Source organism: Ascaphus truei, chromosome 3, assembly GCF_040206685.1.
Source record: "Ascaphus truei isolate aAscTru1 chromosome 3, aAscTru1.hap1, whole genome shotgun sequence".
In the NCBI taxonomy this organism is placed as follows: Eukaryota; Metazoa; Chordata; class Amphibia; order Anura; family Ascaphidae; genus Ascaphus; species Ascaphus truei.
In genome coordinates, this window is record NC_134485.1 from 286,392,673 (window position 1) to 286,419,623 (window position 26,951).

Genomic DNA, 26,951 nt, shown 5'->3' on the forward strand with positions numbered 1-26,951 from the left:
CCCACATATCATGTATAGCGGATGTACATAGACTATATCGTTCATGATGAAATTTGTGAAGATGGCATATGTGGGTGCCACGTTAGATCCCATCGCCGTACCCTGTTATTGTACATAAAATGAGTCCTCAAAGAGGAAGAAGTTCTCTCTAAGAATGATGGACAGCAGATCTATAATAAACATGCGCTCTTTCGGAGTGAATGAGCGATCAATGTCAAGAAGTGACTTAACAAACTCTGCCTTCATCATGGGTAATTGATGTGTACAGACTATTGACGTCCAGGGTGATTAATAGTAATATGTCGTCCTCACTCCTGAATCTACTGATTTTATCCAAAAAAATCGAATGTATCCTGAATATATGAAGCTAACTTAGAGACAAGGGGGTTAAGTAATCTGTCAATGAAAACAGCCAACGGTTGGAATATGGAATCTGTCCTGGCTACTATAGGGCAGGGGTCTCCAAACCTGTCCTCAAGAGCCGCACACAAGCCGGCTTTTATGGATATCCCTGTTTTAGCACAGGTAGCTCAATCAGTGGCCCAGTGCTTGACTGAGGCACTGATTGAGCCACCTGTGCTGAAAAGGGGATATCCATAAAAGCTGGCCTGTGTGCGGCTCTTGAGGACAGGTTTGGAGACCCCTGCTATAGGGCATCCTGGTGGTCTTTGTAAGTTTTTGACTTTTGGGTAGTGTGTAAAATACCGGGATTATCAGATCTGTTTTGATAAGAAAATCCTTTTGCTTGGTAGAAATTACCTTTCTCTCTAATGCTGTCAACACTACCTGTGAAACCTTGACCTGTATTCGTGATGTGGGGTTATTGGATACTAATGTGTAATTAGCTTGATCAGATAGTTGCTGCAATATCTCGTCCTTATAGTATTGTTTGAGTACCACGATGGCCCCACCTTTTATCAGCAGGTTTAATGATAATATTTTTGTTATCCTCAATGCTCTTAAGTATGTCCCTATCTCTCTTTGTAAAATTATTTTGTCTGGGAAGGGATGGTGGTGCCTTCTTAAGGAGTTCCATATCCCTTTGAACAAGGGAAATGTACGTTTCAATCGCATGATTATGTGCAGGGGTGCTAAAGTTACTCCTATTTCTACAATCCAAGGTGAGTGTGTGAAATAGTGTTCTCATCAATGTCCATAGTCTGACCAGAGTTGGTTAAAGGATGAGAGGCAAAGAACCCTTTTGAGGCGCAAGGATCTATAAAATCTAGCCAGCTCTGTCTAGAGCCAATGGATCGGTTGGGGCAATATAAGAAAGTCCCATGTTTAATACTCTCAATTGGTTGAGGGAGAGGACAGTATCGGAAATATTCACCACAAGATTTGGGAGTGTCTGCATGCCCCTCCTCGAGTAACCTCCTGCGGCTGTGCCTCTTCCCTGCCATACTCCTCGGCCTCGTGCGCCTTCTGGGTCGTCTCTGTTCTAAAAAAGCGACCTTGCCAACAGAGGAATCTTTCTGTGGAATCTGTTGCTTCTGGCTGTGGTTGCAATCTCATGGCCGATCTTTGTACACCCCATCGTCTGAAGTCTCTATGAGTATCTTTCCACTGCCAGTTATGCACTCTACCTAATTCGGAATCTTTGGTGTCAGTTGAAATTTAGACCTTTTCCTATTCTCTATTTCTTTGCTATGCGTCAAAATACTGTCATCAAGTTCCTTCTTAAGGTTTTCAATCTGTGTTGTGTCAAACGTGGCCTTAATCTGCTCTTCTTTTGTGACTATTTTCGGTTTTGTCTCAATTAAATCCTTCTGGATATATTAAATAGCTAACATTATTAAATCTAGGGAACATTTGTTAAGTATGCCCTCCCATTTTTGGCAGTACTCTTTGCTATCAGAGAATAAAGTGAGTCTAAGGCGACACCTCAAGCCTCTAGGTATCCTTTTAAACAGATGATATTCTGCTAATGCATTAGCATGCAGTTCAAAGTTGGTTTTATGTCTCTATCCTGTCTAGCGCTCTGGGTAAATTTGTAGTTTGTCCCTCCCTCCTTAGAAGTCTAAGAGAGTCTACCTTAACCTGTAAATAACAATGGATGGAAACATTTTGAATGAAGATTGGAATGTAGCACATTTAGAAGAAACAAGACAATATTTAAAGTGTTCCATCCACTGTGCCTCAAGTTTTTTTGCCAGTGTATTCTGCCCGTGCTCACTTGTGGACGTGAAACGTGGACCCCAAATGTGAAGATAATTCAGAAGCTTCAGACAACTCCAGAATGGAGAGATGTATGCTGGGTATTACCTGAAGATACAGGAAAAAGAAGAGGTTCGAAACCAAATAAGTCTGTCACAAGGGTGAAGAATGGCAGTGGGCCGGACATATCGCAAGAAGAAATTACCATTGTTGGACACGGATGGTACTCGACTGGATTCCAAGAGCAATTTAAAGACAAAGACGAGGACCAAAAGTAAGATGGGAGGATGAATACAGAAAATGTGGAGAAGAGGCTTGCAATCGCAGTACCTGGAAGATCATTAGGGAGGCTTTTATCCAACAGTGGGTAAACAAGGCCTGAAGATTGAAATACATACATATTTGGAAATTGTTGTTCTGTTTTTTGTTCTTTTTAAACTAACACACATGCCACATTTCCTATTTTTTATTTTTTCTCTTTCCTTTCGTTTATCACATTTACCCTTTTACAACTTCATTTGGGCTTTGCAGTATGCTCATAGCAGTTTAATGCAGGTAATCCGAATGTAAATGTTAATCTTATGTATCGCAAAGCCTTTACTGTTGAATTCTTCTGAGATGGAAGAAATGCATTGAGAACCTAAAACGTATTACTTGTTCCAAATGCCTTATATGAAAACTTAAGCACAAACAACAATCATTACCGTTAATTCAAACGACCCATTTAATGAATGTGGAGGATTGCAATTTATTGGCAAGCAATGTGTTTTAAGCCAGTAGGAAGGGGTTGTGTGGCACTCATGATGCCATAAAACTTTGTACAGTAAGGCCGCGCTTATAGTGCCGGCGACTCTGACGTCACGCTGCGATTGCTGAAACAATCAAATTGAAGTGACTTCTAGCGATCACGGCCAAGGCGTCGCTCCTACTATAAGCGCACGTGTCAATACATTTGTTTTGACGCGACGTCGCTGTCGCCGGCACTATAAGCGTGGCCTTACTGTGCATATGTTTTATATAGAAGTCACGGCGAGAAATGTTTGGTCCATTAGAATGTATTTGTTACTGATTTACTTTCTGTTTTGTTGCTTTTTGGCTAGGGTACAATTTTTAAATCTGGTTATTTGTTTCTGGTCACCCTTTCTTGTGACTACTAAGGTGCTGTAAATGGTTAATTGAGAGAAATACTTCTTGTTCCGTAATTGGAGCATGCTCCAATGTGAGCACATTTTTCACATCACATCCTTTCTGGCAAGTGGTACTTGATATAGTTCATAACTTTGTTTGTGTGCTAAGGAACATGACTGAGATTTCACAAACTAATCTTAAGCATTTGTGAAAAACCATGCAAAACCACTGTGTTGTTTCTTAGTGTGGCTTGATCACTCCTACGTTAAAGAAGTGGACCTACATGGTGTGTCCATAATGGCACCGACATGTACTTTGAAAACATGGTGTACTTTTCAGTGTATCTTTTTATTGGTCAAATATTTTGAAACAAATACATAATTAAAGGGGTTATGAGAATTCTGAAGTCTTCAAGACACTGTTTTCAAAGACAAAGGGTATTCATAAAAATGTTGTATGTAGATCTTGTCTGTTTTTCAGTGCATCCTTCTTCCAGTGATGATTTTGCAAACGATTATATAACTTCCCTTGCATTTCTGTGTGTACTAGGTGCCAATGATCCTAAACTCTCTGCAGCGGAGTGTCCAGGCGGTTTTGGTGGGCAAAATCCAGATCCAGGACTGGTTTACAAATGGGATTAAAAAAGCTTCCTTGATGCAAAAGTGGGCCCTGAAAGAAATCCCAGTCGAAGAAGACGACCAGTGCCTCCTTCAGAGCGATGGCTTCTTCCTCTATCTCTTATGCAAAGATGGCCTTTACAAAATTGGCTCTGGATATAGTGGGACAGTGAGGGTAATGCAACTGCATGAAATACTTGTCTGTCTGCATTCTGTATTTGCACATGGGAGGGGGGTTGGGAAAGTTCCTCTCTGTGACATGGGAAACACATGACCTTTTTGACTTGAATGAATTGACTTGATTATCAAAAATTAAAAAAAAAATTCAATTTCCAGAAAATACGTTTTGAAATACAAATCTATTTGAATAGCGTTCTGGTATCAATCGCTGATTACCACCCTGTTGGGTTGTGACTTACCTTGTACCCTTCCACTTGCCTTGCGTGCGTAGCAGCTTTAACTGAGCACTCCTGTGTACATGCATGAAACCAATACCGCAACCCAGAAATGAAAACACATGTAGGACGAGAGCATTGGAAACCGGTCACTTCTAAATGACTTGGTTGAAATACTTTTTTAATGCGGTGCTGGCGTACGCCTCCTCACAGATGTATACAAACAAGACAGGGGTGCCCAGTGCTACATCCAATTGACAAAACATATAAAGTAATACGTTTAACGCCCCCTCACAGATATGTCTAAGCTGTTCTGCCATTTTTCTTTAATATATGGACAGACTCGCGCTCGCTGTGTCTATAGGAGAGTTATGACCCAGCAGTACTGACTCTTCTGTTTTGCAATAAGCACAATCATTAGGATTCAGTTGCAAAAATATTGTTCTCCTGCAACATTTTTGTTCCTGCAGATTTGGCCATTATTTGCTTGTAAATGGCTTAATGAAAATACATCTAAATTTCACAAATAAGATGACTCTCTTCTGAACCTGCTTGCTGTATTCCTTGTGACATTTGGTATTATCCTTTCCTTATCTATATTGTTTTGTCATATTTACAATGTGCGATTTGCTGTACTCTTGTACGACCAGTATGTCCTTCGTCATCCTCTTTGCAACACAACCTTCAGACCTCTAGTCACGTTATTGTGCACTTCCTGTCGAAGGTGGTTAAGTGGTACTTTGCAGCCATATAGCTTTTTGGGAGCAGGATGATCAATGAGACCTTGATGCCTGGTCTAGGAAATTTGGTTGCGGTGGTTTCACCGCGACCAAATGGTTACCAGCGCTTCACTGCGACTCGCCCTGCTGCTGGAAGCTTCTGCCGCCCACCACTTTGCCGCTACGGTAACGGTCTAAACCCCCTGCCCTTACCCTAAAACCCCCTACCTTTACCTTAGAAGCGGCTGGCGGCGAGGATTCCAGCAGCGGGGTGAGTCCTCTGGCGGCCCTTTGGTCACTGCGAAATGTCCCAGTCCATTGCTTCCTAACCATGTCATATTTTTCTAGTAGCCGTATTGATCCTGGGGTTACTCAGTCTTTTTCGGGCTGATTTTTACTTTTATTGAATCAGCTCGGACGTTGACTGTAGATTTATGTGAAGAGATGTTTTATGATCTTGAAAACCATGGAACCATCTGTGGAGATGTTTCTTTATAGTCCCAGGGTTGCACATGAATGGTTTGCACCAGTATGCAGGCTGATCATGTTCACAGGTCTGTCTCGGAGGCCTCGTAATTGGTACGCGAAAGACATGCACGTTTAATATATTCAATATTCAATTGTCTTTCAGGGTCATATATATAATTCCACATCCCGCATCAAAAGTAAGAGTGAAAAGAAGTCTTGGTTAGGTTATGCTCAGGTAAAGCACGTTTTTTTTTTTAATTTTTCTGTCGTATGCTGTTTCAAGAAAGTGCTTTAATCTTTTATTTGCTTATGCTTTTTTTTCTCTCTCTCTGCATCAGGGTTATTTGCTCTATAGAGATTTGAGCCATCATAGCATGACAGCCATAAGAATAAACCCAGAGACATTGGAACAGGATGGAACAGTAACCGTGCCAGGCAAGTGGCAAGATACTGCATCTTAAAAGCATTATTTTATTTTTTTCCCCCACTCAGCTGTTTGCTTTTCTCAGGAAGCTTTGATAACCTTTTTGGTTTCAACTTGCATTATTTTATAATGCGTGACTACTGTATGCTGTCTGTTACGCACTTTCTACTTTCTAGAACTGTATTTTTCAGCTCGGCAATCATCAAAGGGTTCCTCAAACTAGCCAAAAGACTCCCCCACGATAAACCAATCGTGATCTGTGTTAGTTTTCCCCCCTCTCATTGGTTATCATTGTAATATTCTTGCTAGTGTTTTAACCAAACATTCACTGTTTGACATTTGCAATCATTTTATCTCATGCATTCATACTGCACAAATATCTACCAGTGAGTACATAGACAGAAATTACAGTACCTGTATTCTTCTATCTGTCTGAACTCCTTTCAGGGGGTTCCCTTGCTATTTGTTAATCTGGTTATCCCCCCCCCCCCGACCCCCCATGGTTTATAATGCAGCTTTGTTTAAAGGAGCACTTTTTTAAATTAATTTTTTAACATAGGTGTGAAGCAGGGGGTCTCTGGAGCTTAACCCTATTAATTTCAGCTATAGGGACCCTCTGCTTCCCAGGATACTTACCACCTCCATAGGGGTGCCGGTATTTTGGCAAAATGTAAAGCTCCTACGTCACGAGGGCCAATTGGAAGCTGAACCTGATGACGTCACCGCGTCTTATTGGCCCGCAAGTTGCGGGAGCTTTGAAACTCTGCCATTCCGTGAATTCTGCTTGCGGAGATGCTACCAGCACCCGCTGCGGAGATAAGTATCTCTGGAAGCAGGGGGTCCTCAGAGCTGAAATGAATGGGGATCAGCTCTGGAGAACCCCAGATTTAATCCTGTTAAAAATTAAACAAATTTGCCAAACTATTTGCATGCTTAGATAGCTTCATTAATATCGTAAAACGCTATGTAATGGATCTTTTCTTTAAAAAAAGAGGGGGAACGAAATTGCAAACAACCACTAATCTAATATGTCAGTTGTTTCCGCAGCATCTATTGCTTAGACTGTTGCTGTATTGTATTATCTTGTTCCTTAAAGGGATCTGAATTAGTAGAGCTGAATATTTGCTGAGTCTTTTTTTCTGCGGCACATTTCTTAACACAAGGTCTTCCACAGCTAGGCAGGTTTTTATCCACAAAGGATTTTTCAATATTAAATAAGTCACTTGTGCCTTTCTGGGGTTGCAAGGAGTAACTGCTGAAATCTGAATCTTATTTTTTTTTTTTTTCCCCCTTGCCAATGTAGATTGTAATGCAGATGGACAGAACATTCTCTTTACGGACGGAGAATTCATCAACCAGATTGCTGCTTCTAGAGATGTAAGACTTAACCTATTTTATTTGTGTGCATTTTTTTTCCTATTTAAATTGTATATTAAAATATCTTTACATTTGGGACATAACTATAACCAATGTAAGTAATTAAAAAAAAAAATCTACACACCGCTATTGGCTTCTGTTTTTTTTATTTTTTAATATTTTATTGATCATTAAGATTGGAGTCTTTTTAAATGCTCCAGAAACCTTGCTACCTTTCAATATTTTTATTGGTGTGATGAGATTAGCTGCCTCCATCATTTGGAAGGTGGGCTGGTTTATGGACAATCATGGGTGTCCTACTTTTAAGGATCGCTGTTATTTCAGGAGCTTCCATCCGTGCGTCATGTTCTAGTTCAGAGTCTTAAATTGTAACATTTTATTCTTGGTGGCATCCAGTTCCGTGCCAAAAAGATAGTCAACAAATTCTTGAAAGTTTTTAATTGGAACAGGATTTGTGTACCCAAGTTATTCACTCGCAGGACTAAGTTTGCACATACTTGACAAATGTTACTGTAACAGCTCTGAAAGTCTAACATTGACACGCATTTGAATTCTCTGTTTTAATTACCACTGGTTAAAGTAATCTGTTGCACATTTGCTTTTTCATAAACTGACTATATGTAAATGAGGTGTCATTAAGACAACTTGGCATGAAGGATCTGACCCATTTATTTCCTAAAATGCTTTGACCTGAAGCAGTAGCTGCAGCTTAAGGCTAGGCAGAACCTCTCATTCAGACGTGCGAATCCTCTCATGGTAGAACAGCCTCCGATAGATTCTGGTGATGTCCTGGTCATTGGATGGCCAGAACTTGTCTGCTTTTTCTTTGAACACTGATCAGATTCATTTTGTTGACATTTTATGCAAACGAGCTCTATTTTTTTCTTTAATAATGACTTATTTTTTTTGTTTTTGTTACAGGATGGATTTGTAGTTAGAATATTTGCGACCAGCACAGAACCAGTACTACAGCAGGAACTACAGCTGAAACTGGCCAGAAAATGTTTGCATGCCTGTGGCATCTCGCTCTTTGATATGGAGAAAGACTTGCACATTATCAGTAAGATTGAGTATTCAACTATTTTGTGTTACCCCATTTTTACATAGAAACTAAATGTCTAATTGTTTTTCACACTTCTATTAAAGACTACAGCTTCTGTTTAGAAACGAGACTCCTAAATGTTTGTCTCCGAACAATAAGCCAGTCCAGCTTTTGACCTCTGCAACCCCCACAATAAAGCCGTTTAACCCAATCTAAATACAAACTGAGACTTCTAATATTGGGTTGACACTTTTGTAGTTTCATTCTGGGTGTACGACACCCGTTTTGCAGGAGAACATTAGTTGGTGTAACTGGATTTCTATTGGCTTTCCATTTTATGGAATGATGGAAACAAGGGATTTTGTTTCTCTTTCCTGGAAATATATTCTTGTCACTTGCGTTTTTAGGTACTCTGTATGTACGTAATTTGCGTGGTTGTAAATACTTACCGAGCCCCTATACAGAATTCTAGTATAGTGTTGGGCTAGGCCTTATAGCCAAAATAGATTTGTTACAGCATAAACGTACCCAAAGTGTGACGTTGCGTTAACTCATATGCTTAATTTCTCAATCGAGACTCCATAAGCATGCACGGCTGTGCAAATTGCATACATTTTCTGTATTCCTGAGTGAAAATTACACACCAATGTATGTAACTTGTGTTTTAATTGTCAAAAAAAAAAAAAGTATGCTTGTGAATGCAGTAGGGCGGTTTTGTTGTGATTTATTGAGCAGAAAAAGTGCTAAATCGCCCACTACAGAAAATCTGTAGATCACGTTTTGTGTTCTTGCCTTTGTGTTCTCAGGTACAGGCTTTGATGAGGAGTTGGCTGTTCTAGGCGCAGGAAGAGAGTTTGCACTAATGAAAACTGCTAGTGGAAAGGTACCTTGGAATTTGTATGTTTTGGACCTATCTGTTTTGTAAAATTATATCAAAACCCTCTTGTACAGAAGTGGCCAACTCGGTCCTTAAGGGCTGCCAACAGGTCATGTTTTAAGGATTTCCCTGCTTCAGCACAGGTGACTCTCAGACTGAATACCTATGCTGAAGCAGACTGATTTAGCCACCTGTGCTGAAACAGGGATGTCCTGAAAATGTAACCTGTTGGCTGCCCTTGAAGACTGGAGCTGGCCACCCCTGTACTAGTAAATGTTTAGATTTTAGTTTATTAAACAAAAGGTTGCGTGTTGGGTTATCTTCTACCAATTTGTTTTTAACAATGCCTTGCATGGAAAAATCTAAATCGGATACATAGTTTTACTGCTTTTTGTTCTGCGCTTCGCAATCATAATTGCTAGTGGTTTAGTTTTAATGATCACCGTCTGCACATCACTCGCGCGTATACACACGTACACTGTACACACTTTTATAGATCATTTCTGGAATCCATCTGTTATGTGAGCAGAACAGAAATTGGATAATGAAATAGACTAGCCGGAGCTCGCATCCAGTTCCATAGTAACAGATATGTTTAGCCTTTCACAGACCTTAACCCTGGATGCCTGCGGGCAAATTTTGATCACGTGACGTGACCTGGTGTAGGCCCCTGGAGTGCAAGCCCGTGTGGCTACATCCAGGGCATCTAGAGGGTTAATACCAGTGATTTGCATAAAAACTGATGCTCAAGCTCACAACAAAAAGAAAAAAACATGCTGGCCTCTAGCACTGATTCTGAGATAAAACGTTAGCTTTATTAAGTACCAGCTGTTGTGAAATAAAAAAAAATCTGAAATAACACTGGTTATTGAAAATAAATTATTTGTCTTTGCACCCTTGAATCTGCGTGTTTTTGTTAAAGCCGCAATCCTCTCCGGAAGCCTATATAACACCAATCATCTTGGCCAAAATGTTTATTTTTTTAATGTAAAAAAAATGAATTTCTTCATCTATAATCTTCTGCGGTTACCATGGTAACCTTAAGACTGCACAGGGCTTTAGGGAGAGTTCCATTTTAACCTCCCACACCTTCAATGTTTCCAACTCTTATCTCTAACAGAGCATCCGATTATAAAAATAAAAACAGCGTTAAATAAAACAAAAATGCAAAATTGAGTTGGTCAGAACTAATAATCTGTAGCCATTGCCCAGCATAAGTGTTTCATAACTAACCGGATCTTTTTATTTTATTTTAACGTCATAATTTTGGTGGCTCCAAATAATTAGTCCTATAAAAATGTCCTATCAAAATGTTACTTTTGCTTGTTAACTTCTTTGATTCTTCCTGAATGTTTGTGCAAATGTCTATTTTAGATTTATTACACTGGCAAGTACCAGAGCCTTGGAATCAAGCAAGGGGGTCCTTCATCAGGGAAATGGGTTGAGCTGCCCATTACGAAATCTCCAAAGATTGTCCAGTTCTCGGTTGGCCACGATGGCTCCCATGCCTTACTTACTGCAGATGATGGGAGCGTTTTCTTTACAGGGACTGCTAGTAAAGGGGAAGATGGAGAATCAAGTGAGTGCCTGATCTTTATTTATAAAATGTTTTCTGAGTCTGACGGGATGGGATAACCAGGCTACACAAAGGTTTAAGCCCATCTGGGTACCCCTGAGACAGTGTGGTCCCTGGCAGCTACATAGTACCATAAGCCAGGGACCAGGGAAAAATGAAGTGACCGCTGCTTTTCCTGTTGACCTGTTCCCTTTGCCCTAGAAATGCGAAACTTCTTGTGTGTAAGTTTTATGTGGTATATTTGAGTCGAAATGCAATTATTTTGTTTGCAGGAGTTCGGGGTCCATAGTTACCGGTAGTCCCCTAATTCTTCTTGGCGTGCAGGCACTATTTGCCAGTGGAATTACATGATGTCCCCCAGACTCCTGGTTTTCGAGCCCAGATATCCCAGTCCTATGTCCAACCTAGATATATGGGTCTCTCAAAGTGATAACATGTATTAAACTATGTTTTATAATGCTTTGTGATCTTACTATAAATGTCTATTCTGTCAGGCCAGGCATCCATATTGGTGCCAGGGGGTCTGGATTGACATTGTTGTTCAAAGAGAAGACTGGACGTTGAGGTTTCGGGGTGCTAACTTGCCAGGGCAGGGCGGAGTACTGAGTCTGGGGAACCGAGACCCCCTGTGGGGAGGACACTCTCTGGCCTGCCAGACTCGGTGGAGCCTGCCCAGTAGGTGGCAATGGGTTGACTTGGGTAAGCGGCAGAATGTCAGCGCGTTTCCTATTGGTCAGTTTGTATGTCCTGCCCACAGGACATCCCAAGCCAGGTTGGCACACCCCCTCTAACGTCAGGCGAATGACGAGCCCTATTGGCTGGCGGGGAGGAATTCCCACGCTCTGGTCACTCCTCCTTCCATGCTGAACATAGAACAGCGGAAGTTATGTAAGCAGAAACCCCAGTCGAAGAACAAGATCATCTTGTGGCTTGATAGAAAAAATCCAAAAAGCGCTAAAAATGTACAACAAATTATCAATATTATAAAAAATTACCTATAATAAAAATGACAGTATAGTTGATAAAAAAGCCTAATCGTCCAAATCAGGGTGGGTGCGTCTTCAAGAGTACTCCCAAACTCATGTATTTAGAAGAAAAAACTGTACAAATGAGAAGAGCACAAACGCCCCTCTATGGTGCAGATTATTTTAAGAAGGAAAAAAAAGCATATAAAACGTTGGGAATGATTCCCACTCACATTCTTTGGTGCTGCATTCGGCACTAGGACTCAGTGTTTAGTTTTTAGGAATCGGCTTTCTCTGCCGTGCTTCTCCTGTCAGTTCCAGTATTTCCCCTCACTCCTATGCTGCCGGTCCGTCTGGTCGCGTGCATGTGCGCGTGCATGTGCGCTTGTGCACGCGTCCAGGTACTTCCGGGTTACATTCAGGTTCTTCTCCAGTGCAAGAGGAGGGATTCCAGGCGATTTTCAGGTTTCTCTAGCAGACGCAATGCACTGTGCTGATCCTGCGCCTGTCCTCAGTTAGCCCTACGCGTTTCGAAAGCACTCTGCTTTCTTAATCAGGGGCATGGGTACAATCTTGTGGCTTGAGTCGATGACGCGGGGGTGAGCTTTTCAAAGTTGCTCTGTTCCAAATAGCAGAGCAACCGGCTTCGTTTTGAAGCTAGGAAAGTCTGCCCTGCAGAGACTAAGTCAGACGCAAAGTCCAAGTTCTCGTTTTAGCCTAGATTTCACCTCCACCACCCCTGTAAAAGTAAGTATGTACATTTCCTAAATCTTGGTATTTCACTGTGTACGTGGGTTTACCCGAATAAACCTCATTTTACTCCACTACTTTGTTTTGCCTAGTGAATTATCCTCGTATAAATGTAAGTCCTGGACGTCCGTAACTTAGTTACCTCTCATTTTCAGCTATGTCCTGGGCATAGTTATGATCTTGATTAGGAGTTAAAGACCATCCATAGCATGCATCATACGAGTTGTGGTGTAGATGTATGATTTTGTTTAAAGTTACATAACAATTTTTTTTTTTAGCACTATAATTTTTTTAAATGCACTTTTTTTAATTAAGAATGTCAACTTCATCTTTTTTCGTTGTTTCAGAATAAAATTAACAAAGTACAAATATTAATCTGGAAACATAAATAACCCAGTGAGCTTTGATAAAGTATGTGGGGCTAAATTACATTGTTTTTCTATTTCCTAATCTGTTCTCTATTACGATTCGCAGCAAAGAGCAGACGACAGTCCAAACCCTACAAACCTAAAAAAATGATCAAAATGGAAGGGAGAGTTGTCATAAACACCGCGTGCAATAATGGGAGCAGTTCTGTCATTACCAAGGATGGCGAGCTTTACATGTTTGGAAAAGATGCCATTTATTCCGACAGCTCAAGTAAGTGATGGAAATGAAACGTGATTTGTTGTGCTTGCCGAGTCTTCAATTTCTGCACAATACTAAAACTGGCTCACTAGTTAATTTTACTATACACGGGCTCCGTTTTCTGATCTTTTCAGCTAGTTACAACTCCAAGTTCAGTTACAATAGCAGTATGGATCCTGGGGAAGAGTAGATCCTTTTAGACTGTGGTACCTTTTACGGGACCGACATGGTTCATAGATGAAACTACTGTATAGTGCACAGAGCTTTGAAACCTTCAAAGTTACTGACTGTTCCTTTACCACCTCAGTGCTGTATTGTTTCTTGCAGTATAATTGCTGCTGTGTCTTATTTCTCCAGTGACATATTCTGCAATGGAAAGCAGTCTTAACTGTAAATTCCATGGCACGTACCCTTTATTTACCACAACTGTTGGTTTTAAATGATGAAATAAAAACTAAAGCAGATGGCAAGGTGCTTTGAATTTCATTGGACCAGATGAAGGGGAACAGTTGCCTCTGTAAACTTGTCGGCATTAGATTGTGTTAGTCCTTTCAAGAGGTGTAGTACAGCGCAGGACTGCTTTCTTTTTGTATTTTGCCATTTGTTTAAAAAATTTTTTTTTTTTTACATTTTGCACTCCAGCGAGAACTAATTGTTTTGCTATTTTTGTCCGAAATTATTATGGTTGTAAGTTTGTTTCTTAGAACCAGTAGGGGATTACTGTCTGTGATTAAATGCTTGTTGCGTAATTTCAAATACCCTCCCACCCCCCTTTCAACTTTTTGGAACATTCATATATATATATATATATATTTTTAAATAGCCAAAGTAAATGGTAGATTAATTTTGCTGAATTATTCTGCTACTTTATTGTAGCCAATTCTGTGCATTCCGGCATAATCACTTGAGGATTGGAGATTACTTCAGTTTCATAGGGGGGGGGGGTGGTGTGTGTGTGTGTGTGTGTGTGTGTGTGTGTGTGTGTGTGTGTGTGTGTGTGTGTGTGTGTGTGTGTGTGTGTGTGTGTGTGTGTGTGTGTGTGTGTGTGTGTGTGTGTGTGTGTGTGTGTGTTCGTTCCATGTGGTATCAGTGTCTTATAGGCTTACTGGAGGACAACTTGGTATAGCCTTTTTTGACTTTCAGTAATTCTATAAATGACACCTTGTTGTACTAGTAATGGGTTCCATCAGATCTCGCTTATTTCTAAAGTGATATGTAAAGTTTTCTATGAATTGAGTAGTCATGGAACATTTAAAGGACATTTTTTATATGGGTGACAACCATGATGGTGTGACTTGTTCTGTGTCTGAACGGTTTGTGCATAAGGCAATGGGGTCTAGGTATTCTGCAGAATGGATCATGTGCATGTTGGTCAAGACCAAAGCTTTGAATTAAGGCACAGCCCAAAACCGTCTTGCCATACCACAGGTAACAGAGGGACACTTTATTCTTCAAAACATTAAACCATTAATTTAAAATTGTTACAGTATTTCCTGTGAAGCAAATGGCCTTATTTAACACACCTGAAGCAATGAGATGAATACAGGCAAACATCACTAGAAACATATGTCATAAGTAAGAGAATTAAGGAATTATGACTGAACAGTTCTGCTTGGTCCATCCCTCTTGATGCCATCTTGTAAATAATTTCATGAAACTATTGTCCCTGTGCAATTGAGAATAGTCTGCAAATTTGGTTTTCCAAATGCCTGCTTAAATCAGAATTGCTTCAAATACTATTTAATCAAACATGAAAGGATACCTGTAACAAGTATTCTTGTGTATATTTTGTAAACATTATTATTTTTATTAGTTTGGCCATTTGCTCAAGAATTGTTTTTTTTTTTTTGTTTTTTTTTAAACTCCCTGTTGATCAGGGTTGCTCAATTCCAGTCCTCAAGCCGCGCCCCCTCCCCAACAGGTTGGGTTTTCAGGATATCCCTTCAGCACAGGTGGTTCAGTCACCGACTGTGCCTCTGAGCCACCTGTGCTGAAGCTGGGATATCTTGACCTGTTGGGGAGGGTTTGAGGTCTGGAGTTGAGCACCCTTGCTCTAGATACTCCCTTTTGCGTGATTTATCTATGCAAGCTCTTGTCCCTCAGAGACATCTTCATCTCTAATTACCCTCTAATAGGGGCTGGGTGGATAAAATGCAAAGGAATAACTTTATTGACAAGCATGCCAGTAATAGAAATTCTTAATTTTCAAAGAAACCGAAATAATACATTACTTTAAGAAACAGTTGCATCGTCCATGTTTTCAAAATTTGTTTTTTCGCAAGCTGTGTATGATTAGACCGTTATGATGGAAATCCTAGAAGTAGTCATTTCTAGAATAAACAAGCACTTTCACAATTTTAGAATATTCTCTCATACAGGTGTGTGTGTGTACACATAGCTAGAATTTAAAAACCAGGTAACCGCAAATTGACTTATCGTATTTGACTATAAATTAACTTCTCTTGCAGATTTGGTAACAGACTTGAAAGGACATTTGTTGACCCAAGTAGCTATGGGAAAAGCCCATACTTGTGCTTTGACGAAGAAAGGAGAGGTGTGGACCTTTGGTGTTAATAACAAGGGACAGTGTGGAAGAGACACTGGTGCGATGAATCAAGGCGGGAAGGGTGAGCGATCCACCTGTAATCATTCTGTCACTGCTCACTTTGCAGTTTGTGCTGATTATATGCAGAACAAATAACTAAATGGTTACTGTTTGACTACTGTACAAAACTTTGGGTCTTCAAGATCAATTCCCAGCAAGGGGAAGCAAATGTAGCAAATAATATTTGAGTGGTTACTGTGCTTCTTTAATAGAATAGTTTTTTTTACTGGCTATAAATAGTGATCTAAAATCTATTATAATTGCTTTGAAGATCGCTGCAAGAGTTGATTTGCTTTCGTAATAGGTTTTGGAGTTGAAAATATGGCAACCGCAATGGATGAAGATCTCGAAGAAGAACTGGATGAAAAGGATGAGAAGTCGATGATGTGTCCTCCACGAATGCATAAGTGGAAGCTGGAGCAGTGCATGGTGTGCACAGTGTGCGGAGACTGCACGGGATATGGATCAAGCTGTGTTAGCAGTGGACGGCCAGACCGGATACCAGGAGGGTACGTAAATATGAAAGATTTGGGTGCTTGACTCCATTGTTGCGGTCATAATTAAGCTATTTAAAAAATCAAGCAGCACATTGTCTCTAATGTAACGCAGGCTTTGGGTCTGATTTGGGAAACATTATTTGTGTGTGTGTGTGTGTGTGTGTGTGTCATCCGTCCCTTGTCGATACACTGTTGGATGAAGGTCTCCCTAGTGATCTTCCATGTACTGCAATTGAGGCCTCTTGCACGTTGCTCCAACAAATGTTCTGATTTCATCCTCCCATCCTACTTTTGGTTGTCGTCTTGGTCTTCTAATCTCGCTTACACAGATATAGCATTAATTAGTTTTCAGCACAAGGGTAAGCTGCGGAACAGCAACTGTGACTGCCCTGGTGCCGAAGGATTATCGCTGTATCTGAAGCACAAGCATGCCCATCCCCCCCCCCCCCCCCCATAGCGTTCTCTGCGGAGCTGGGGCTTTAAGTTTTTTCAGTCTCTGCGTGTGTGTTTGTGTGTGTCAGAACATGAAATATGAATGCACTTTCTAAGGGACAGTAGGGGTAAATGCCAGTATAAAGCAATAATGTTGTCAGGTAAATTTGTATTCTGGCACCTGTCATTCTAGCATGTCACATGTATAACATTGTTTTTAGGCACGGTGTCAGGTCACATTTTTGTGTGTTGCAGTGTCTGCGGCTGTGGCTCAGGAGAGTCTGGCTGTGCTGTGTGTGGGTGCTGCAAGGCCTGTGCTCGGGAGCTCGATGGTCAGGAGGCAAGACAAAGAGGAATCCTAGATGCAATGAAAGAAATGATACCTCTGGACCTACTTCTAGGTAAAGGTGTGCACATGTATTTATTTTACAGCCTTACTGAAGTAGATTAAGCCATTACAATAAGTCTTGTATTCACAGGGCAATCTAACAGATAATTAGTATAATTTTAAATTGATTAAAGAAATATCTACATGTGTTCAGCATATTTACAAATATGTTTTCATTGTTAGACTTACTCCAAGCCAGTAGTTTTTTGTACTTGGTGATAACCTTTTAAAATATATGGTTACTTTGTGAAACTCATCAAATGTTACTGAGACCTTGTGAGGCACCAGCCCATTTATCCTGCGCACATAAAATAAGATGGCTGTGGAAGGGCTTACTATTCCGAAATAAACGGATTTCTGCATTATACAGTTTGTAATATTACTTAAAAAAAAAAAAAAACCTGTATTTCAACTACTCCATTAGAAAATGAGGCAAAATAGAATTCCTGTCTTAAAGTTAGGTGTGCTCCATTACCATATTTTACTTTGGGAAACCCCAAGGTTCTCCAAGCTGTTCCTTGGTGAGCAGGGCCTATGAAACGCCGTAGTTGGCAGCCTTTTTGGAATACCAAGTTTCAAACCACCTCTGGGTCTCGCTAGCTAATTCACTGGCATTGTGCTAATTTCCCAAAATCACAAGTTCCTCTCCTCAAATTACTTTGGGAAATAGTGGACTGGCATATGAAGCTCCTGCTTAGGGGGTTACAGATCTGGGGGAGCTAGTCGCAGTGCAATTTTGATGTATAATGTCCAATCCGAAGCCTCAGGCGTAATTATGCTATGCACAGAATTTACAGTTGTAGAATTTAAAGGGAAATGTAAAATGTGTAAAGAGATGTACAAAGTGGTTAAACAAAGGCTGCCTAAAAAAGTGGAGGAGGCTCACGGTGGCTAAATGGCGCCTGTACTTATATCTGTATGTCTGTTTAGCTTAATATACACCCTGATAAAGGGCGCACGGCCCAAAACGCGTAGGTGGGCGTTTACCGCGTTATCCAGGGGTTATGTTTGATCCCCTTATCTAATAAAGGAACCTTTTAGCCACCGTGAGCCTCCTCCACTTTTTTAGGCAGTGCACTGCCTTTGTTTAACCACTTTCTACTTACCTCACCTGGTGGATTGCACGCTGTGAAGGATAACCGTTGTGACTGCTCCCTAAAGAGGCCTGGAGATAAAAAGTGAGAGTTTTTTGCATACTATCACTCTCTACATTGTAAATTGTAATGGATGGGACAATTTATGTACTGTTCATTGTGCTTGTCAGCACTAGGTACTAGTCCCTTAGCCCTGTTAAGGTGCCTTATTGCTGCTCACTATTACATTGGAGTGGTCCTAACGGAAGAATTTACTATTTATCATGGGGACTTGATTTTCTTTGATGCACCGGTTACGCACACCCTAAAGAGATGTACAAACCTGTTCCATCTTGTTTAATCACACCATTGTGAAATTGGCCCACTTTTTTTATTTTAGAGGTAAAAAGCAGAAATCCGTGCTTAAGAGTTTTTTTTTTTTTTTTTTTTCCCCCTAATATAAATCGATCTATTTGAAACTAGTGGTCCACTGAAACTGCACACCAAGCCTTGGGAACCCCCCTGGTGCCCGAGTTGTCATTTTAAATTCCCTGTCAAAATGTCTCATCTGAGACACAGTTTGGACAATGAGGTTAAACTTACTCTGGTGCCCTATAGAAAGCCGTGACATTTTGAGATGACATTGCACCTTCTGATTGGGTGACTGCTGTCATCTTTGTTTTTCCTTGCATGAGGTTCAAAAGGTACAAAAAAAAAAAGGACTATTTTGTGGGTAATGTCTGCTTCTGGTGTCCTTGAAATATGGTCAACCGTTTAATTTTCTTTTTGCACTACTATTTTCAGCATCCCTGCTTATAGATTTCATTGTCCTACATTTCTGCCAAGGTGCTGCTCCATTTTGTGTAACCTGAGCCTGTATGTGCCAGAGAAATCAGCAAAGTTTGCTTCACAACAGCATCTATGGAAGTAATAGGGTTGATTTCTTTTATTTTTTGTTCATCCGAATATGAGGCCTACAAAATAGGCAACTTTAATCTTTTCATCAATATCGCCTTATTTAATGGCACCGTTAGGTTAACCTGGTGAATTGTGTTGCATTACGTTTTTTTTTAGTACGGTCAGCAGATTGCGGCTTCACTTAACATTTGTAAGTTTTTGCAACAATATTCAAAGCAAAGAGCAAGGTGGATTTTAAACATCCTATATGTGGACATATACAGTATTCCCTCAATTCTGGATAATGTAGCTTTTTGTTTGACATGGAATTTGTATGGTTATACTAGGCTTGATATCCTTGCAATTATTTCAGCTGTGCCTGTGCCTGGGGTTAACATCGATGAAAACCTTCAGTTACGACAGGAGGAAAAGAGACAGCGTGTCAACAGGAGGCACAGGATAGATGAAGGGAGAGGTAAATGTAACTAACTGCCACTTCAAAGCAGCGTAACTAAACTGTAGTACAGTATATCGCAGGGAGCAAAGCACTTCCTGCGCAAATTCCTGAAACTCCGAAAACATATCTTTTGCATTTGTATTATGGAGATGTAATATATATATATATATATATATATATATATATATATATATATATATATATATATATATATATATATATATATATATATATATACACATATATATATACACATATATATATACACATATATATATATATATATATATATATATATACACACATATATATATACATACACACGCATACATATATATATATACACGCATATATATATATATATATATATATATATATATACACGCATACATACATATACGCACACACATACACGCACACACATACACGCACACACATACACGCACACACACGTAGAATGTAACTTACATCATTGGGCCTTCTTTAGTTGGAAAGTCTTCCATGGTTCATCCAATGGTACCGTCTATTTTTACATTTCAAAATGGCGCACACAATATTTTATCAAGTGCCATACACATGATCAATATTTCATTTTTATATATTTTTAATGTTTCTCCCTTAAATCTTTTTTTTCACTTACCTGGTCTTATTTTTTTACTTTTTCATTTCATTTTTGTTTTAGGGAAAAAAATACCAAATGGAAATTTAGGTATGGCGACTGTCCTGAAAACTGGTAACATTTGTCAAGTATTATTGCAATGATCCTGTGGGTAAATGTGTGCTCCTCTCCCAGTTTGTTGCACTCGAGTACCTTGCATTAATCACGCGGTGTTGATTTTGAGCTGTAGTGGGTAATGACATTCCTGTGTAAAGGTGCAGCCTGAACCATTTGCTGGACACGATCCGTGTGCTAAACAAATGATTGTAGATCGTGTAGATATGTTTGTTTTTGTCAGATGACCACATGTTCAAGAATTTGATCTAGGTGAATGTTTGTGTTGGGATGAAAGCAGTCTGTCTTGAGTTCTCCATATTAAAGGGGCAGTTCCCCGTCCATACATTTATTAAGTTCTCTTCAACATGCTTTACAATAAGGTGTCAGTTTCCACCTACTGGTCTTTTCCCAGTATGCTGAATTTAAGGGTGTATTTTTTACTCTTTAAGGTTACAAAAATTGAATTTAAAATGGCTTATAGCACCTCCAACTTTCACAGCACTGGACTTCAAAGCTCAGAATAAAACTATCTGGTAAGACTCTTTGAAGTCTGCATGGGAAACCGCTGTGTGCTGCCTGTCGGAGGTTGCCATGTGAACACTAATCAGGTTTTGGGCATTTTAAAATAAAAATGAAAACAAAATGAGTGGCATTGAGATCACTTTCAAGCTGGGTCATTTTTGGGGAACTGCACCTTTCAAAGGGAAGCCTTTTCATTTTTTAAATATCAGATCACATTTTAAGTAACTGTCATTTAGCTGTTGCACTTACTGTATCTTGGCCGTGCCATTTAAAAGGGATACCCCGATTTAGCTGATTAATATAATTGTATTTTTATTGCTGATCACGTCTTATTGTGAAATTATTCAGTAGTTAAGAAAAATATGGATAGAAAAATATTTTGTGAATTTATTTATTTTTTTTTTTTAACTGGTTAATTCCTCAGCCCATATCTCTTAAATTCCTTATTTATTGCTGCATTCTTGTGTATCTGTTCGGAATAAGCTTGTAATTGTCACTTAACCAGGCATTCATTTCTATTCTTTGGCATTTATTCCACATTTGCAGGCTAATTATTGCAGTACTTTATAAAAAAAAGCTCCTTATGGAATCTTCACAAATCCTATCTGTCAGGATAGTATTACATATAGTATTGCTTTACAGCAGGCCTGCACAACACGCGGCCCGCCTGCACTCACTGTGCGGCTCGCGGCGGCTTTCCGCTCTCCCGTTCCCCCACGAGACCCCCCTCCCGTTCCCCCACGAGACCCCCCTCCCGTTCCCCCACGAGACCCCCCTCCCGTTCCCCCACGAGACCCCCCTCCCGTTCCCCCACTAGACCCCCCTCCCGTTCCCCCACGAGACCCCTCTCCCGTTCCCCCACGAGACCCCCCTCCCGTTCCCCCACGAGACCCCCTCCCGTTCCCCCACGAGACTCCCCTCCCGTTCCCCCACGAGACCCCCCTCCCGTTCCCCCACGAGACCCCCCTCCCGTTCCCCCACGAGACCCCCCTCCCGTTCCCCCACGAGACCCCCCTCCCGTTCCCCCACGAGACCCCCCTCCCGTTCCCCCACGAGACCCCCCTCCCGTTCCCCCACGAGACCCCCCTCCCGTTCCCCCACGAGACCCCCCTCCCGTTCCCCCACGAGACCCCCCTCCCGTTCCCCCACGAGACCCCCCTCCCGTTCCCCCACGAGACCCCCCTCCCGTTCCCCCACGAGACCCCCCTCCCGTTCCCCCACGAGACCCCCCTCCCGTTCCCCCACGAGACCCCCCTCCCGTTCCCCCACGAGACCCCCCTCCCGTTCCCCCACGAGACCCCCCTCCCGTTCCCCCACGAGACCCCCCTCCCGTTCCCCCACGAGACCCCCCTCCCGTTCCCCCACGAGACCCCCCTCCCGTTCCCCCACGAGACCCCCCTCCCGTTCCCCCACGAGACCCCCCTCCCGTTCCCCCACGAGACCCCCCTCCCGTTCCCCCACGAGACCCCCCTCCCGTTCCCCCACGAGACCCCCCTCCCGTTCCCCCACGAGACCCCCCTCCCGTTCCCCCACGAGACCCCCCTCCCGTTCCCCCACGAGACCCCCCTCCCGTTCCCCCACGAGACCCCCCTCCCGTTCCCCCACGAGACCCCCCTCCCGTTCCCCCACGAGACCCCCCTCCCGTTCCCCCACGAGACCCCCCTCCCCGACGAGCCCGCTCAGAGAACTGCAGGGCAGCAGCGCGCTCTAGCATTGAGGCACTTCCGTGCCTGCTGCCTGCTAGAGCGCGTGTGCGAAGTCCTGCCTTCTCTGCCGCCTCCTCCGCAGCAAACCGAGGTAGAGAGGGGGGTGGGTCATTGGAGGTGGGGGGGTCATTGGAGGTGGGGGGGGTCATTGGAGGTGCAGGGGTGGGGGGGTCATTGGAGGTGCAGGGGTGGGGGGGGTCATCATTGGAGGTGCAGGGGTGGGGGGGTCATCATTGGAGGTGCAGGGGTGGGGGGGTCATCATTGGAGGTGCAGGGGTGGGGGGGTCATCATTGGAGGTGCAGGGGTGGGTGATGTGAGGTGCGGGGGGGAGAGGGATGTGTGTAGTGTGTTTGTGGAGGGGGAGTATTATGTGTGTGGGTGAGGGGGAGAGATAGACGGGGAGTATCGCAAAGGTTGATAGTGAGGGGTTCTGGGGGAGATATGAGGATGATATGGATGAGGTGCTGGAGGAGAGATGATGATGATGATGATGATGATTTTTTACCCGTGCGGCCCAAATCTATTTTTTTTTTTTCCCCCCTGGGAGCAGTTCGGCCCTTCTCACTTTACGAGTTGTGCAGGCCTGCTTTACAGCATGAATCCCCTCCCAATGTTTTTATTTGTTTTATTTGTTATCTTTAAGTGAACCAGAATCTAAACTGAATCACAGCACTGAAAAGCTCTGGGGACCCCCTGGGGCCATTATATATTTTAAATGTTGCCAGTTCTTGCAAAGGAATACAAAGATGGATGTAGGGTCCCCCAATCAGAAGCTAGTGTCTTTTCAAGATGTCTTCTTTCTATTGGCTCCCAGAGTGAGGCTGACCGCAGAGGCCATATGGTTTCTCCCAGGCAAGAATTCTCGTAAGAGAATTTTTTTTAATGAGGTATCTCTGGAACTAGTGGACCCTGTAACTTTGAGTGCTGTGCTTCAGGGCCGGGGTATAACTGGTTTGAAATCAGATAAAAAATATTTGCTCATACAATTTTCCTTGGTTTGTTTTCTGTATTTAAAGCATTTACATTGCAATAGCAACTATTAGCTGTAGATATTAAGGAAGTCTGCAAAGAGTTGTTAATGTTGGTTTAGTGCTGGTGAATGGGTGTAATAGGTTTTAATTTAAAGGTTGTAACAGAAGAGTAGCACTCCATATTATTCCATCTGTACTGCCACAGGTGCACAGCCTTCCAAAGCAAGTGAGGATCGTATATGGCGCAAAATGGGAGACGGCACTCCTGTGGGCTTGTGCGTAGGTTTGAGGGATTGACACCCACACACTGCCCTTCGTTCACAGCACCTCCCACAGGGAGAAAAAAACAGTTTGTGGATGGTTGCTAGTTGACACGGCCAGACGTAGGAGCTGGGGTTTGTATTCGTATTGTGATGTTGTGACTACAATTATTTGTGCGTAGCCACAATCAAACAAAGAGGATATTAAACTAGATTTAAATAAATGATGAATATGCAAAAGGGCACTGATTCTGTTATTAATTAAATTCAACTAAAGGAGTTGTGTTGAGTATGCAGCTTTCAATAACGAAAAGGAAACATTAATTAAATGTGAAGATGAGCATATGTGGAAAATATTTATAGGATCTGCAGCGATATCAGAATTGTTCCTCATTGTTCAGGAACCATGAGTCTAGATATCAACATTTAAAAGTTTCCTCCGTATGCAAACACTTTACCAACTACAGGCATACCCCGCATTAACGTACGCAATGGGACCGGAGCATGTATGTAAAGCGAAAATGTACTTAAAGTGAAGCACTGCATTTTTCCCACTTATCGATGTATGTACTGTACTGCAATCGTTATATACGTGCATAACCGTTGTAAATAACGCATGTGTAACAGGCTCTATAGTCTCCCCGCTTGCGCACAGCTTCGGTACAGGTAGGAAGCGAGTATTGCTGTTCAGGACGTGATGACAGGCGCATGCGTGAGCTGCCGTTTGCCTATTGGGCGATATGTACTTACTCGCGAGTGTACTTAAAGTGAGTGTACTTAAAGCGGGGTATGCCTGTATAAATAAATTGCAATAAAATGCAAAAATGGACACATTGGTTTATCAACCTTAAAATCTCAACAGTTGAATTATGTAGTATAGTTGAAGACCTTTAACTATTATAGCATAGTTCTGACATGTTAACAACACTTTGTGTTGGTAATAATACATCACAATAATGGTGTCAGTGCAGTACTTAGTCAGAAGTAGCAGTCTATCAAAATGAAATAAACCTTAAGTCACCCTTCCCATGTTTTCACGTGGGCGTCATCCAATGTGGACAGTAACAATACTAGAGCACTATGTTCTTGCAAATAATGTAGAAATAGGGGGTAAAGTTTATTTGATTTATGGCTCTGCACAAATATTTTTTTGCATGTGTTCTCTTAGTCACAACACTTCACGGCATTAATACAATTTCAGAGCCTGTTTGTTTCTCTCCCTGTGTGAGGTGCTGTGAACAAGGGCATGTTATATGTGCATACATATATTTTTTCTTATAAATCGTAGACTCCCTAACTTTTTGCTATTTGCACTTCTATATATGTACCCACTTGGAATTTTTCTAATAGCTCTGTGGTTTTTTGTACAGTATATGTGTGTATATATGCATCTCTATCTTGACAACGTTGTCCAAAGCAGGACCGAAATTGTGATCCCTCCATAAACCTACACACCTATAAGCACAAGTCCACTGGACTGCCTACTCCCTTCTTGCCTCTGCATAGTTTAAGGGTTGACATGTTGCAATTCAGAGATTTGGTGTCCATAGACATTAAAACCTAGATTAATAGTGCAATCCTAAGTGACTACTGATCAGTTTATTTCTCTATGAATATTATATGGGAATATGTTCCCATCCATATAATTAGCTGTACCTTTCACAGCTCTAAATAGCACTCCTAATTTTGAATGTAATGGATTGACTGTCAGCAGTTTTGTTGGAGCAGTGCTCAAAGTATACAACATTTAATATAACCAAAATACCATGCCAGTACGTGTCAAGGATTTGGTCTCTTTAGTTATGACCTGATTGCTTTTGGTTTTCATCGCATAACTAGATCCTACAAATTGCAGCCTAGAGTCCCAGTAAAAGGATGACCACCAGCCGCTGTATTGCCAAAGGCAGACTCTACCACTACTGGTTTTGCGTCTCCTATTCCAAGTTGGGATAGGAGACAAAAATAGACTAACTGAACGTAACCCTGGAGTTCTAGAGCCCCTTGATCACTACATAATACATTTTAGAGTAAAACCCAAAATATTCCAAATCCCACCCACATATCCAAAATAGATCGCAAATCTAATATGAGGCATTTTGATGGAAAGTATTCAGCTTAAAACCGACCACCGGAACAGAGTTCAATGTAGTGTACTTTGTGTTCCAAGTGCTGCTTAACTTGATGTATTGTTGCTAAAATCATTCACTGCAGAACATCTCCCTTCTGAAACCAACACTATATTATATTTGTATTTATTAAGTTTAAAAAAAGAATTGGATTAGTATTCTTTAATATCCATACTGACTTTGTTAAATGAAATAATTTTCTACGCGCTTTTTGGTTCATAAAGATATAACTTTATGCTTATTGCAAGTTGGAACGTCATTGGGAGATAACTGTCCAACTTTCTATTTGTGACCCTACATCATTAATGGGCAACAGGCAATCCTGGGGTCGCAAACGGCCCACTGGGACTTCACCTGAGGCCCACAACCGCTGGCGACCCTAGTAGCTAGTCACCCTCTCCCCAGTGCGAAGGGAGTGGAGATGCTGTTCTGGGGTGGATCGTAGCATTGTCCCTCTCCCTGGCTGCCTAATAACTGTTAATCACTAGTTCCCAGTGTAAGGAGAACAATGTGACAAGATTCATCAGAAGCTGTCTGGGGGGAATAGGGAGAAGCTCATACCCACAGCTCCAACCTTCCTATGTCGGTGCACCATGTTATATATGGGTAATGTGCGGTCGCTTAAGTGCTGCACATGTGACCCGTGAGATATTATGTTGCCTACCAGTGCCATGGTCATGGTCATGTTTGTAGATTTTTTTTGTGTCGACCTGCGCAACAAAATTACAATAATGTCAAGAACTGGTGGGTCCCCTGCAGGTCAGGGAACCGAGGTTCACCTCCAGGAGACCCCTGGTTCAGATGAGATTTTACAAAAATGTTTTAGGAGAGATTGCGGTTTTGAGTAAGTATTAAAGAGGCAATTCAAGCAGCTTTAAAAAAATAAATATATATATATATAGTTAGTTAGTTTTAATATATGCAGCATTTGATTACCTTTATTGAAAACTAATGACTAAAGCTGCCGATCGATTGGTTCTTCCGTGATCGATCTGCAATGATCCTGTTTCCCAGGGTTCACTAAAAAATGGCTGCCTTTGTTTTCTATCAATCCTTCAGTCAGTGTAACTCAGCAGCTACAATGTAACAATAGATAATGTTACCGTAGTAATATAAGAATACAGTTTACAGCTCAAACTGCTGGGAATATTGACAACAAATGATGACAAACAGGAAAGT

General features: G+C 41.5%; 1 protein-coding gene across 25 annotated transcripts in view; it reads left to right on the forward strand.

Annotated features, from left to right (window-relative positions):
- The window catches only part of MYCBP2 (MYC binding protein 2), a 189,899-nt gene that overhangs the window by 54,345 nt on the left and 108,603 nt on the right, over positions 1–26,951 (forward strand). For 18 of the 25 annotated variants that reach the window (XM_075590941.1, XM_075590942.1, XM_075590948.1 and 15 more), the window contains exons 6-18: positions 3,835–4,077; positions 5,648–5,719; positions 5,823–5,919; positions 7,212–7,285; positions 8,207–8,345; positions 9,134–9,210; positions 10,579–10,783; positions 12,970–13,134; positions 15,591–15,749; positions 16,032–16,236; positions 16,912–17,063; positions 19,388–19,489; positions 20,154–20,180. In XM_075590941.1, coding sequence (XP_075447056.1) covers positions 3,835–4,077; positions 5,648–5,719; positions 5,823–5,919; positions 7,212–7,285; positions 8,207–8,345; positions 9,134–9,210; positions 10,579–10,783; positions 12,970–13,134; positions 15,591–15,749; positions 16,032–16,236; positions 16,912–17,063; positions 19,388–19,489; positions 20,154–20,180 — 1,717 coding nt within the window. The remainder of the gene's footprint in view (positions 1–3,834; positions 4,078–5,647; positions 5,720–5,822; positions 5,920–7,211; positions 7,286–8,206; positions 8,346–9,133; positions 9,211–10,578; positions 10,784–12,969; positions 13,135–15,590; positions 15,750–16,031; positions 16,237–16,911; positions 17,064–19,387; positions 19,490–20,153; positions 20,181–26,951) is intronic. The other 7 variants (XM_075590944.1, XM_075590965.1, XM_075590966.1 and 4 more) reach the window with 3 other exon arrangements.